General features: G+C 37.4%; 1 protein-coding gene across 1 annotated transcript in view; it reads right to left on the reverse strand.

Moving 5' to 3' along the window:
* LOC140933585 (ubiquitin carboxyl-terminal hydrolase 47-like) overlaps positions 1–14,815 on the reverse strand; it is a 33,122-nt gene that overhangs the window by 16,724 nt on the left and 1,583 nt on the right. Inside the window, exons 2-13 of the mRNA XM_073383190.1 lie at positions 13,345–13,462; positions 13,101–13,197; positions 11,875–11,953; positions 11,290–11,356; positions 10,488–10,567; positions 9,834–9,893; positions 8,800–8,889; positions 8,372–8,425; positions 8,181–8,222; positions 7,581–7,678; positions 6,328–6,385; positions 5,513–5,734 (exon numbers count right to left, since the gene is read on the reverse strand). Of these exons, the coding sequence (XP_073239291.1) occupies positions 5,513–5,734; positions 6,328–6,385; positions 7,581–7,678; positions 8,181–8,222; positions 8,372–8,425; positions 8,800–8,889; positions 9,834–9,893; positions 10,488–10,567; positions 11,290–11,356; positions 11,875–11,953; positions 13,101–13,197; positions 13,345–13,462 (1,065 nt within the window). The remainder of the gene's footprint in view (positions 1–5,512; positions 5,735–6,327; positions 6,386–7,580; positions 7,679–8,180; positions 8,223–8,371; positions 8,426–8,799; positions 8,890–9,833; positions 9,894–10,487; positions 10,568–11,289; positions 11,357–11,874; positions 11,954–13,100; positions 13,198–13,344; positions 13,463–14,815) is intronic.

A 14,815-nucleotide genomic window follows, 5' to 3' on the forward strand; every position in this document is an offset into this window, starting at 1 on the left:
AGGAGATCATCACAGTTAAAGATGGAAATTATGAACTTGCGCAAAGAAAGCCTGAAAAGTCACGCTTGCTGGGATTCAAACCCTGAACTCTGTGATACCAGTGCAGGACTAGAAAAAACCAACATTTTTTTATTGTGACCACTGCTGGAAAAGAAAAGCCAACAATGTGACAAGACTTAAAGACCATGATTATAATACTGGAAAGACATCTATCACCATCTCAATCCCACTCACAAATATTTATTCCTCCTGCCTGACACTGTTGGCAGGGTAACAGCAGATCTTATTTGGAGGCCATGAACTTGATTCCCACAAAATCAGGGATGTATTCTTTTGCCTCACCTAATTGCGGCCTTCACTAGGGATAATGCTTGACAGGGCTTATGGAACATTTCTAGCACTTGAATTTTCACTTCAGAATTAATTCTGACAGATCTGCAAGGGCCTCAGAATACTCTGCTAAGCTACAACCACAAAAGGGGCAGAACTATGACCTCCAGCCCATCTACAGAGGACATCAAATTTACAATTCATTTCAACTCCTACAGAAGCTTCTGAGATGAAGGCAGAAGCCTGCAAGTTTCTTAACCCTTTAAGCCTCAATATTTACATACAAATTCTCCAAACTGGTCTCTATACATTTGCCTGATCTACAATCATCGTCAAAAATGTTGGGAAGGTTACCAATTTTTACCTTTTTTGTACTTGTCCCCCCCCGCCCCTGGATCAATGTTGGACAAAACTAAATTGTTTTTGTGCGTAATTGTTGTTACATGTCCCAACATTGAATAGGGGGCGCGGGGGGTATTCAGGAGAAGAACAAATAATCTTTTTTTAACATAGACATAAGGCGTATGAAATGGAGCAATAATGTTGCTAACTTATTCCACCTTCCCAACTACTTTTGTCCGTGATTGTCTTGAAATTCTGGGTGTGGTCATGAAGAAACAAAAGTCGACGACTTTCTATAGTAAAGCACGTCTTTAAAAAAGACACAGAATTGGTACTCTCGTGAAAAGTAAGAGTTACTGTGCGTTGTTTTTATCATTTCAGGCGAAATAAAATGGCTAATACAATTAGGTTATGATTATTATTTTTTGGAACATAAGGGCATGCATTGTTATGATTATGTTTTTGTCGGGACAGCTTCAATGAGTGATATCTGTAAAGTATTTCACGTGTTTAAAGTTCTGTTGTCATTTATGCGAAGGGGAGGAGTCGAAATTGTTTTGTAATGCGAAAGATAATTTGTTTTGGCCTGTTTGAAAGGTCTACGGACAACGATAACAACCCCGAAAATGGCAGAGGTAAATGATACTTTGCGAAACCGTGAGCAGCGACTTGTGTATCTTGTGACATATAGCAGAGCCGATGTAGAAAAAGTTGCGACAAGAGAAGCATTTGCCGAAAAGGTCTCACTAGGGTGGATGGAAATGACGGGTGTTAAGGTTGTGCAGTGGGTTGTTGCGCGAGAATTACACGCTGATGCAGGTGTTTCAGAGAGCAATTCCCATTATCACATGGCAATGAAACTGGAAAAACGTGCTCGCTGGCTGAAGGTACGCCAATTCTTAGACGACCGCTACGGCATAAGGGTGAACTTTAGCGCCGTACACAACACATACTACTCTGCGTACAAATACACCACAAAGGAAGATGACTTCTGTGTTCACTCAGAGGGTCACCCAGACCTAAGCAATGCGCGTCCACCGAGAACTGAGAAGGCAATCTCAGGAAACAAGAGAAAAGCAGTTGGCCGTACTGGGGGTAAGAAAACGAAACGAAAGCGTGGTCTTTCAGTGTACGAGGTTGCCCAGTTTATCCAGGCTAAGAACGTAAAATCACGGCTACAGCTTCTGTCTATAGCAGCTTCACAAAATCGGGAAGGCAAGACAGAGCTGGCGGAATTTATATGTAACAGGGGCGGAAAAGCAGTAGATGAGTGTCTGGCTATCGCGCAGGAGTTGGCAACTGCGGAAGCGAAGTATGAAAGGTCACAGAAGACTCGCATGCAACTTCTACACGAAAGCTACTCTGCCGAATGCGTTGCGAGCTGTGAGGGGAAGTGGCTAGAGGCGGCAGTTAACCTCCTCAATAGAAATGAAATCAGCGTCAGTGTTTTCGCCCAAGCTGTGTTGATGTTGCTGGAAAAAGGAAGAGGAAAGTACAGAAACCTGTTTATACATGGAGTTGCCAATTGCGGGAAAAGTTTCGTGCTCGCCCCATTGAAAAGCATTTATGGCACTTTTTGTAATCCCGCCACTGGAACTTTTGCCTGGGTTGGTGCAGAAGAGGCGGAAATTATTATGTTGAATGATTTTCGGTGGAAACCCTCCATAATAGCGTGGGCTGACATGCTCCTGTTGCTAGAGGGAGATATAGTGCATTTACCAGCTCCCAAAAATTTCTCGAAACGGGACATTGAGCTTAGCAACGATACCCCTATCTTCGCAACATCAGACGCGCCAATTGTTTACATACAGGGGGGAAGTGTTTGCCACGCAAACACTGAAATGATGAACGTAAGGTGGAGATTTTTCCACTTCTGGAGACAAATTCCACCAGCTGAACAACTCCAGTTAATTCCTTGTGGTCACTGCTTTTCGAAACTCATTTTAGACAACATCACTGAGTAGAGTCTTTTAAAATAACTTAGAGTAGCGCGCGTCTATTGTCTTCGCTAATCTGATTACACAATGAGTCAAAAGGCGCAGACATGAGAGGCCACATTACTCCATTTAAGTAGCCGAAATTATTTCGTTTATAGTAGCTCCAAAGAGAAAAAAGTTATATTGAATTGTGCAGGACTTTGAATGGAGTTAGTGCTATGCTTTTTAAGGGCCATTTTAGCGTTTTGGTAAGGAAAGTACCACATTACTCCGCAGCTAGCGTTTAAATTAAACTTGATCTAACTAATTGACCTTTATTAGACACTGTTTCAATGGAGTAATGTTGAAAATCACTAGTTACATTTATTTCTGTGGAAAACTGAAGGAAAAATGGAACATATTCTAATACGGTTTACATATTTTTGTACTTTGTTCGCAAGAATGTTGGTTCATTGGTGATGTATTTGGGACTTTCTTATGGAGTAATGTGGTGGAGTATTGTGAAAATCGTTGTGGTTTACTGTTCTCAAAATAGCTTAATGATTGACAGGTGACGCCATTAGCGTGAAAAGATAACCACACTGTAAATTGTGGAAGCTCCAATTTATTATATTATTCCCTTTATGACATCGTCAGTACATGTAAACATAATATAGTGTAAAAACTGAAGTATGTTACCATTAAAATACCTTGTTTACGTTTGTTTAATACTTGGTTCGACAACCCTTTCCTTCAATAATTGATAGAACTCTATTGGACATACTTTCTATGGTTTTATCAATGACAACAGGATCCATCTCGCTAAATGTGCGCAACACTCTGTTTTTGAAGTCGCCAAATGATTCTTTGTTGATGTGTTTTTCAATCGCTTCTTCGTCTAATGAATCTTTGACAATATGAAAAATAGATTCACATGGGTTCAGGTCTGGCGAGCGAGAAGGTATCTTCGAAAGTTGGCATTCAATTTCTCTTAGAGCACTCATAGCTAATTTGGACACCTGACTTGGATCGTTATCCATAACAAATAGACGTTTTCCATCTCGTTTTGGCCCTGCACGTCCGAAACATAAATTAAAATGTTGCCTAATGAAATTAGCAAAGAACTGGCCATTCAATTTCTCATAGGGCTCTTTCAGAATAACTCCTTTTCCGTAAGCTATTGCAACCATTACGTGCAGCCTTTTTCCTCCCGCTAAATCTTTCGAGCCTTTGCTGGTTACTTGCAAGCCTTCGCTTTTTTGACGCCATACTCTTGCCTTTGGAGCCATTGCTGTGCTCATGGGATTGGTCTTGTATACGAAAGACACACCATCTAAATAAAAAGCTACTTCGTCAGTCCAAAAACCTGGCAAATCTCGTTCGTAGCGTGCCATTTTCCTTGCATACTGAAGCCGGTCTTTTTTGTCACTTTCTTTCAGAAGACCCTTTTTTCTAGCTTGTAAGAACCAGAAACCCATCTCATTTAAGCATCTGGAATACGTGCGAATACTTGCGGTTTGAAGGCTTAGTCCACTATAAGTGACAAGTCTCTTCACAGTTACGGCTACACCTTGTTTCCTCATTTTCAAGAGGTTTCTTTTCAATAACCGCTTCATACGGAGTGAAATCTTTCTTCGTCGACCGCGTTTCCTTGAGTGGCCCGAGTTTTGTCTTTGAAAAAGATTCTCATTGCAAATTCTTTCGGCGGAGGAGGTTGAAATGTTACATTTCTCAGCAATTTTCGGATAACTCAGGCCAGATTCTTGGCGTAAAAATATTGCTAACGCTCTTTTCTCTGGAGGTATTTTTCCTCTGAATATCATGGTGTAATCAATAGATTGAAATTATTTATTTCTGTATTGGAAAATCAACAGCTTGTTATATATAGGTTTTGGGAATTCGGAGCCTAAGAGAATACAGTCTAGAAAATTCCGCACTCATGTCACACCCCTCTCGGCCCACAGGTTTCACGCATACGTGTGCAACTAGAATTTTCTGGTGTTTCTCGAAAACGTTTATTGTCCCTAAGCCTCCTGCTAACTGTAGTTGTTTTTCAAGTTGTTTCTCTTTGTTTCGTCTTTAAAATCATCGCACTCACTGAAATGACACAAAGTGAAACTGTGTAACTGAACAGAGGCAAAAATGCATAACAACAAACGTGTGACATTTAGTACTAATTGCTCTCATGTCTTCTAATTTTATGTAATGAAACAGACAAGCTATGGCGATTCTTTCCACTTTCTCCAAACAAGGAAACTTCATTTAATCTATCGCCGGAAAGTAAGGAACATAAAGGTTTTTTCCGACGTTCTTAAAAACACAATCTACACATGCTAGTGGATTTTGTGGTCACGCTTTGACATGTCACGCATGCGAGATACAAGGATCTCATGATGGTGATTTTAACGAAACTAAAGCTTTATTCCATTTTATATACCCATCGTAAAGCACATTATCAATAGATTTCCAGGGTGAGAAATCTCAGCGAAATGTTAAAAGCCACAAGTTTTACAAGCGTTCAAAGACAATTGTCTATTCTCACACAATCATCGTCAAAAATGTTGGGAAGGTTACCAATTTTTACCTTTTTTGTACTTGTCCCCCCCCGCCCCTGGATCAATGTTGGACAAAACTAAATTGTTTTTGTGCGTAATTGTTGTTACATGTCCCAACATTGAATAGGGGGCGCGGGGGGTATTCAGGAGAAGAACAAATAATCTTTTTTTAACATAGACATAAGGCGTATGAAATGGAGCAATAATGTTGCTAACTTATTCCACCTTCCCAACTACTTTTGTCCGTGATTGTAGTTTACTTATTACATCCTTGCAAACTTTCTTAAATTGGAAAATAAATGGTTGGTTGTTGTTGAAAAGTGCCATTTGCTGTAACAGCAATTAATGGATCAGAATCAAAACACAAACCTTCATAGTGTGAGCCAGACCACTGTTAAGCAAGTCTTCAGTTAGTTCCACTTCTGTCATTTCTGAAGTCCCATCTGCTGAGTCAATTCCTCCACTTGCATTGTCAACATCTTCTTCTTCAGTGGACATGCCATTATCAGAGCAACCTTCACTCACCCCACTGTCTGTCTCTGTACTGCTGGGGGAATCCCCCTTCAGGCTGGTATCTTCGTCTGCACCATTCTTACTCAAACAAAAAAATACGAATAAAAACTATTTCAGTATTTTTGCATCTCTGGTGCTCATAATGATGGGCATGAAGGTTTAATATAAGCTTGGTTTGTCTGGGAGGAGGTGCAGCTACTCATTGATAATTAAGTGGATGAAGCGGGCATAATGTAGCTCTTATAGCCACTATTTACCACTGTATTAACCCTTTAAGCCTCAAAATCCACATACAAATTCTCCAAATTGATCTCCATACATTTCCTTTAAGAATTAGTTGAAAGAATTTGACAAACGATCACAGCATTTTCTCTTTGGTGATCATTTTATTAATTCTCATAAGCTTTCTTCTTGATTGTCCATTGATATTGTTGGGAGAAAACTAATGTTGGTCCATCTTGGGACTTAAAGAGTTAAGAGAAGGAAACTGGACTGAGTTGGCTTTTGTGAAGACTTCTGGGTTTCCCTGTCACCAGTTACAGTCCCAGAAGTCTTTGCAAACTTCACGTAGCCCAGGTTCCCTCTCATTTCTAAAGTGGCAAGTAGCATCATGCTTGCATGTGCATTAGACCACAAAATCTTAAGGGAATAAAGAATAAATGATTCTATACCTCTTCATTCTCCTCACTGACGAAACTTCTTAAGTTGAGGTATTTTGGAAATGTCATCCTATTGACGTAACCAAAGGCACAGAAAAATTAATGTTATTATAACATAACAAAAGTGAAGTTGCAGCTGTGCAACCATGGAGTTATGGATGCACTTTGGAGGTTTGCTAAGCACTCAAGAAGTTAGAGTCGCACTCGGCTATCGCCTTATGCGACTCTTACTCTTCTTTCGTGCTTAGCAACCTCCTGCCTGCATCCATAACTCCATGGCTGCACGCTCCACGTTTACCATTTCTTAATTACAGGGACAGAAATCAATCCTGTCAGTTTAAAAAGTTAATATTTTTAAACCGATAGGATTAAAAAAATGCATGATAAATTTATCTACTTCTTCTCCCACTAAAAATGTTAAATTCAGTCATTTTCAGTTTGAAATTGCAATTTGTTCCTTACAAGGGCTTGACATTATAAGCCTTTTGGAATCCCCTTACAGTGATCACCACACATATTTTCACTTTGATCAAATACCCAGGTCCCAAGATGTCTTGGAAAAATCGGGGGGCAGCTTTTTTTAAACATGTAAATGGAGACATAACTGAGAGTTTGCAGTTGAGGTAGTAAAGCAGCAGAAAATATGTTTTGTTTATGGCTAGTTGTTTACAGGCACATCAGTCATAAAAACAGAAGCATACCACAATCAATATAAAATACGACCATGCTCCAAAATTTGAACTGTCAGAAAGTAAACTATGCTGTAGCTTGCTATTAACAGTATGACTTAAAAGAAGTAAACTCAAGTACTAGGAAATTATTAATCCAGCGAGTGGTGAAAGCAAAAAAGACCCTGACTACTTGGAGTAGGACACACAGGTTGTTTACCATATTAATGTGCAAACCGGTTTGGGCAAATGGGATAGTAAGCAAAATTTAAGACTGGTAAATTTTGTTCTGGATTCGCGTTTACGATTTGTACAAATCAGTTCCCTTTACCAAAAAATGACTGCTAAGGCCTGAAACTGGTATCAAGATGCGATTTCACAAATGGAGCACAAATTTCTCTTTGGAACATTCCACTCAGAAAAAACAGAACTACCTTTTCAGATGTTCTGTTACATTATGCCTAAAAATGTTCCACTTGAACAAACCAAAAAGTCATGTTCCATTCACTTTCCCACTGGATTTTATAGAAAAGTTTTGTGAAAGGTAAACAACCACTGTTTCCATTAGGCCACGCTGCAGTCAACCCTTTAACTGACCTGTCATTTAGCTTGACTCTGTGAAGTGTGTTGTAGTCAAATGCAAATCTCTTCAGTTGTAAAGTAAGCAGGTAAGGGAAAGAGATGAACTTTAAACCCTGTGATTGAAAAATAATTCTATTAATTTGTGAGCAATCATTTACAACATGGTCACGAGTTCAGTTGACTCCCCTTAACAAACACCTCTAAAAGATGGACACCTCAGTCAGAAATTTGGGCACCCATAGTTGGTCCATGCCTTTCTTCATTTATTTGACTGACATCTCTCTAAGAGGGAAACTTAGTGCCATTCCCTAAGGTGTCCATCTTAGAGAGAGACTGTATACTGTACACAGTTAACCCTTTAAGTCCCAAAAGTGACGAACATCAATTTTGTCCTAAGAATATCAATAAACAATCAAGAGAAAAGGTTGTGAGAATCTATAAAGAAATAATCACCTTAGAAGAGCAAATGCTTTGATCTTCTGTCAAATTCTCTCCACTTATTCCTCATGGAAATGTATAGAGATCAGTTTGGAGAACTTGTATGTGGATATCGGGGCTTAAAGGGTGAAAGCCAATGATATTAAACAGAATTAACTGTATTAATGCAGTACTTGCCTTGTGGGCATCACACTTTTTGTTGCACTTCTCACAGAAATACTGAAGATATGAAAAAAGGAAAAAAAATCACTCTAATTATTTTGTAATAGCTGAGTATTTATTATACTATATTGTTAACTACACATAAACTCTAAAATTTTACAGGGAATCACAAAAGACAGGAAGCATTATTGTATGATACTTTGCACCTGATTTGCACCTTCCAGGGTTTCAGCAACAACAAATTCTTCCAAAGCAGTTTCCTGAGGAATCAAATTTTAAATACATTTTAATAACAAGCCGTTGACATCACTTAACCTAAATTACTTAATGTATCACACTACAGAGTAATTACAAAATTAAACTGCATCATCAATACATGTGGTTTCACATCGCATAATCTTTAAAATGGCTGTGAATATAGAGGATTTGTATCGGAATTCAATAAATATTATTAGTCAGAAATTAATAGTAAAATTTTTAAGTTACTGCCTTGTCACTGGTATTAAATTTTGAGGCTGTTTCCTCAACAACCGCTACTTATTAATTCCCAGAGCATTTAAAACATAAGCAGTGCGCTACAAACTTAACCCTTTCCCAGAATATTAATTTCTCACAATGACAGTCCTTGACTCACCACACTGCCTAAGCCTTGCTTGGATCCAAAAGGCCTGATTGCCAGTGGAATATCTAGATACGTGTCAGTCCGTGCACTTTCCTGACTACACTAGGGAATCAATCAGAAATATAAAAGGCAGTAATTAATATTACGCCTCAAATTTTATGTAAAAAGCAAACTTTAATATGCTTTTTACATTTTTAGTTAAAGCTCTGGGGCCAGTTTCTCGAAAGGCCCGGAAACTTTTCGGGCCCAAAGGCAAATTTTAAAATCCAAACCTATTGAATAGTAACACCATTCTTAGCCCATAAACCAGTCCATTTTGCTTCATCAACTGATAGTTTCATTTCATTATTTTCAAAATCATTGAAAATGTGAACGCGGCAAACACCAAGCAGCTTTCCGGGCCTGAAAAGTTGTCGGGACTTTTGAGAAACAGGCCCCAGGCTGGAGGAAGGAAGCTTACTGTAAATGCATAGATGCCTGTTTCCATAACTCACTGAAAATCCGAACAAAAATCTAAGGGCCTGCAGAGACCGTGAATGTCCCCAGGGGGAACTATGAGCACCACCCCTGGCTATTTTCATAGAAACAAAAGAAATATAAAACCAAAGGAACTTCACAGTTGTGTATTTAACTTCCCATCTACTAATTGCCTACACTGGTGAGCAACCTGAAATCTCAGTGGCAGCCTGACACATCTACTTACCATAAAAAATAAAGGCGAGTAAAACCCAATTAAAGCATAATAAAATAAAATAGAATAAGAAAGACAAGCAATAACAACAGGAAGAGAAAAGTGTTTATAACGCTTGCAGTGTCAATTTGTTCTCCAAAAAAATTACTTTGCCTTGTGCATCGCTTAATGAATTTACATGTAAAGGTATTCCACACTAAGAACATCAGTCAGTAAACAATGTTTTGGACACTTTTCTCCATTTCGGCTGTATGGCGGCCATAAAAAGGATTGACTACAGGTTGCTTTTTCTACATATTTTTTAAAGCTATGTTATGAGTGGAAAAGTGCTAATGGTAGTTTTTATCAACCTTACCTGTTGACATTTAACATAGTCTTTGAGTTTTCCTTGATAAAGTTTGTTAATAAGATCATCCTAGAGGAAAAGCAAAAAGTTTAATTTAATCCATGATAATACAAATTAATACTTCATAAACTGCAAGATGTGGACTTTTTGCAGTTACATCAATTTTTTTACAAAGGCACTGTGATCTTTTTTCAGGGATCCATGATTAGTATTTTTTTTGAAGTCCTATATTCAGGGGATATGAGGACTTTTTTTTACGAGGACTTTTTTGATCGACTGCGCAATAGTTTTTGTGCTATAGTACTTGTCTGAATGATGTCATGGTGGTCTTGGACAACCTGACAGCCGCTAATACGGAGCCCTGGTTTGTTGATTTTTTCTTATTCCAAAAGTGGGTGTTATTAAGTTTACTTGCCAATTATCCTTGAGAAAAATTTTCCCCTGCTCATACTGCCACATTGTATAATAATTGCTATAATTAATTTGTAATGTATCATAATTTTTTTGTACAAATTTTGAAACAATTTACACAAAACTTAAACCATGTAAACAGAAAAGAAAAGCACATCAGAGAGAGATGTAATAAGCTGTAGGCTGAGTCAGCCTAATACTCTTTGAACTAAGGTCATATCATGAGCTGGACAAGTTCTACGGACAACAGACCTGATCAGTGTTTTTGAACTTGCTTTCCAATGCATCAAACATGACTCTACACAACTCTTGTACATCATGTTGCTGCCAAGCTGAAAATAAGCACATCTCAACTTACAGGCGATTCAATCAAAGACAGTCACTGGTCCCTAGTCTACCACTGCCTATATATCTATATATGGGTCTCTTTCTGCTGTTTGTGTTAAGATCTTACTAATCTTACAAGATTACTGTGATGTCTTTCAGCCATCTATCCAAAATTGGTAGTGGTTTATGAAGTTATTGAAAACCCCAATGCATTTAACCATGAAACATTAAGAGTCAGTTGGGAATATGAGGTACAATATTTTGGGAGTCTGTTGATAAAATCCTATAGTGTGACTATGTAAAGAATGTTTCTTTGCTACTGTTTGATTTTTTTGGTATTTTTACAAGTTGAAGATAAAATCACTTTGTGATTCTTATTTTAGGTGGTTATGGAAGTTAACTCAACCCAGTTCATTCATTAATGTAGCTGAATACAACACTGAAAGGGTGTAAGACCTTGTTTAAAAGATTCTCATAGACAAACAGTACTGTAGAAAATTAATGTGTCATTCAAAAAACAAAATCCAAACTTGCTTCCATGGAAGCTAAAAATTGATGTACATGTATACCAGTAACTATGGTCCCCCTATGGATCAAGTTTTATTTCCTTGCTTTTTTATAGTAATATTAATGATAATAATAATAATAATAATAATAATAATAATAATAATAATAATAATAATAATAATAATAATAATAACAATAATAATGGTCAATTATTCTTTACCTTCACTACTGTCCCATCCAAAGCTTTTCGTCACATCAGTTGTCTCCACAGCCCTCTTAGAACTTGTCTGAAAATATTTTTGAGAAAGAGAAACATTTAATATATATGCGATATTTTATTTTGCAATCACAGATTGTACATTTGAGCTAGTTCACAGATCAACCACATGATATTTTTTATGTCTGCAACAATATTATTCACACTACCTTGGGTACAACTTTACTAGCAACTATGGCCATAATATAGTATCAACAATTTAGCTTCATTTTCTAGTTACAAAATGAGAGGTGTTCCCAAACACTTCAGCATGGACCATCTCAAACTACCATAAATTAATTAATAAGAAAAAATGAAATTTACAGTATGAGGTTCGAAATTGGGACTTCAAGAAGGGGGTGGGGGGGGGGGGGTTGGGTGGGAAGAAAAATCCTTTCTGTGGGGAGATATGTACATTTTCTGGAACTACTGTGCACAATGTTGGATCATCTGGACTCATGCTAGTAAAATCTCACACCTCTGGCACACACTAGGTGCACAAATGTCTCACTACAGTCACAAGCTTTATAACGTTAAATGTTAAAATACCTGTAAGTGAAGGAAAAGCTTCTGAAGCTGATAGGGGATGCTTTTAGCTCCTTCATCTTCACTTCCAGTAAATTCCCACCTATGCATAATTTTGCAGTATTACTTAATAATATTCTCAAAAACAGTTCATTCTTGAGATGTCATTTATGCTTGGTTATTGTATAATAATAATAATAATAATAATAATAGTAATTTATTATTATATTACAATAACCAAGCATAAAGTTGACATAGCCTGCAAAAAATTATGTATAATATTAGAGATATGTTGGGATTATAAAACATGTAGTTTAGGTGCAAAGGTTGTCTAACTTGTCTGGAAATATTATTATTACTATTAATAACCAAAGGTTAGGAAGTGTGGGCGACAACGATCCTAGGTCCAAACACACATTTGCTCCAACGCTATGCTTTGCCTATGTTTCAGTTAACAGAATGGTCAAAACACGCATGGATCAGATTACGTGGAGTAGAAGGTGGAAACGCATGTGATCAAATTGCATTTGGTGAATTCCATCTTTTCTTAGTGGAAGTCTAAACGGATGCTGGCTACATACATGCGACGTATGCATAATAAAAACCTGGAGATTAGGATTGCAGGCAACAAGAGGAGCCCGCAACAATTATTATAGACTCCTACCATGTTCTCCTAATTTCTTACTTTAACTTTCTTTGTTATCATTTTTTTTGTCTTTAATTTGAGTCACTAATTATATTCTGTGTACTTGTTCCTACTATTTACACAAATTTCCTCTATTGTTGTAAATTAATGTGGTTTATTCAGTTATTGTGTTTGTCATTGTTTTGAATATTATAAGAATGGGGAGCCAAACAAGATAATCTTAGTTTACTCGGCCTAAAACACCAATGTTATATCCTTAAAACTAATGGTAAATACGAACGGTAAAAAAGAAAAATGTATTGGAAAAAGAAATAAAATTGAAAAAATAAAAGTGAAAAATGTGCCTTGGGGGCTGAGCAGTTGGCAGGTCAAACTTACACTCTGTAGGTTTGGAGTTTAAACCTCGTACTTATATGTATTGTGTTGCTTCCTTAAACAAGAAACATTATTTCATTTTATCTTTCTTCACACGGGTTTACAAATAGGTACCAGCAACATGCTAAATGCTCAAAAGCAGCACTGTGAGTCTTGCTCACTCATTTATATTATGTTGATGGTCCCGGGCTTGAATACTCTCAACACTGTTTTGCAGAAAAGAACCAACCTGTATATTGCATTCCTGAACTCTGGAGTCATGAAAAGTGTCTGAAGAAGACTGTTAAGATAGCATGTCATTGCCTGGTTGACAAGACCAACAAACCCTACAAGGGAAAGCAGACAAAAATTAGACACTCTTGATACATGTATATGTTGCTTTTACCTGTTTAGACGGTGTACAGAAGGAGGAGCAACATTAAATGCTTTCCTGTGAAACAAAAAGCAAAGTTAAATAGCAGAATTGTACAAACCTGTTTCAGACTTTGTTGATGTATAGCTGTCACTTGAGGAATATGATGAGTATGAAGGGTTCGAACTACTCTGGAACAAGTTGCTGACACTGTCAGTAAGTATATCCTCTGCGCTTTCCTGCAAGTCAACAAAGAGAAATACACATTATTAAGGTGGAGTTGAGGTTGACTTCACAGAGCCATTAGGGACCTTAAGCAAGGACGACAATGACGGCAGTGAAAACGCCAGTAAAAAATGAATTTGCGTTCTTTCAAAGTTTATCATGTCTCTTTGGACCCGCTCAATATGCCAAATACAGGCGACTTTTCCTAGAGTTAAATTCTTAAGAATTTTATTCAGGTTAAAAAAGATGTAGGAAAATGATATTCGTCGTTGTATGTCCACATCCTCCATAAATCGTCACATTAGGAGGTTTCACGTTGCAGTTGTGCAGTGGACGTCAAAGAAATGTACTAAAAAGCGTGATGCACGTGCAGAGCTGTTGTTTTGATCATTAAAGCTATTGTTTTTTTGAAATCGTTGTTGTGGTCGTCGTCGTAGTTGCTTAAGCTCCCTATTGTCTCATAATAATAGCTTATGTTGAGAAACAATACTCCATTTAACAATTCACTGGTATCTTGAGTTGGGAGGTACATGCACACGTATTTAGGATGAATCTGTTGGTTGAACACAGGTTTGCTTAGTGGAGAGTCTAAGTTTAAAGCAAAGCCCAACCACTAACAAGGGTCTTTCATGGGTCTATGTTACAATAACTGTTTTAGGTCAATTCTGCACTATAATCATTCCTTAGTATCTTTACTAATACCCAACACGCTCCTGTAGATTTAAGGAAAAGATGTCAGAAACATATATAACTAGGTAACCATGATAAGTTTTTGTTGAAATTTGCAAGGATAACATTAACATTTAAGAAAATCAGCCTAATTCTTTCAAGTTTCAATCTATGTCCATCCTTGCCATCTGTGGCAACAGATGACAGGAAACAGTTTAATGCCTTTAAATATTGTCCTTAACAAAAAACTGGAGCACTATTTTTAGAATTATTCAAATGATGTAAAATGTGTTACCATGTATTTAGCTTTTTCAAAAGAGACGAAACAATGTGACATAGCCTGTTTAAGTAAGATCATCCTGACTATAAAAGACTTTCTCTCAGGTCTAGTGATTACATCATCAGGCACTAACATTACTTTATAGGTGTTATCTCCTCCATCTTTCTCTTTTGGTTAATTTAAAGGGGACATGACCCGGCCCACAAATATACTATTAAAAAAGAATTCCCATAAGGGACATCTTCCTAGTGGTGCAGTCTACATCTAACACTAACATCAATTCACAAATCACATACATGTATATATATCACCGGTTGGGTGGGTTAGAGTATTAAAGCTTGGTAATGGACTGATAGTGTCGTGGGTGGATTAAGGGGTGGTCCGAGGGGACAACACCTTTTTATCTGTGAAATTTTAA

The sequence above is a fragment of the Porites lutea genome, chromosome 4, assembly GCF_958299795.1.
Source record: "Porites lutea chromosome 4, jaPorLute2.1, whole genome shotgun sequence".
NCBI lineage: Eukaryota > Metazoa > Cnidaria > Anthozoa > Scleractinia > Poritidae > Porites > Porites lutea.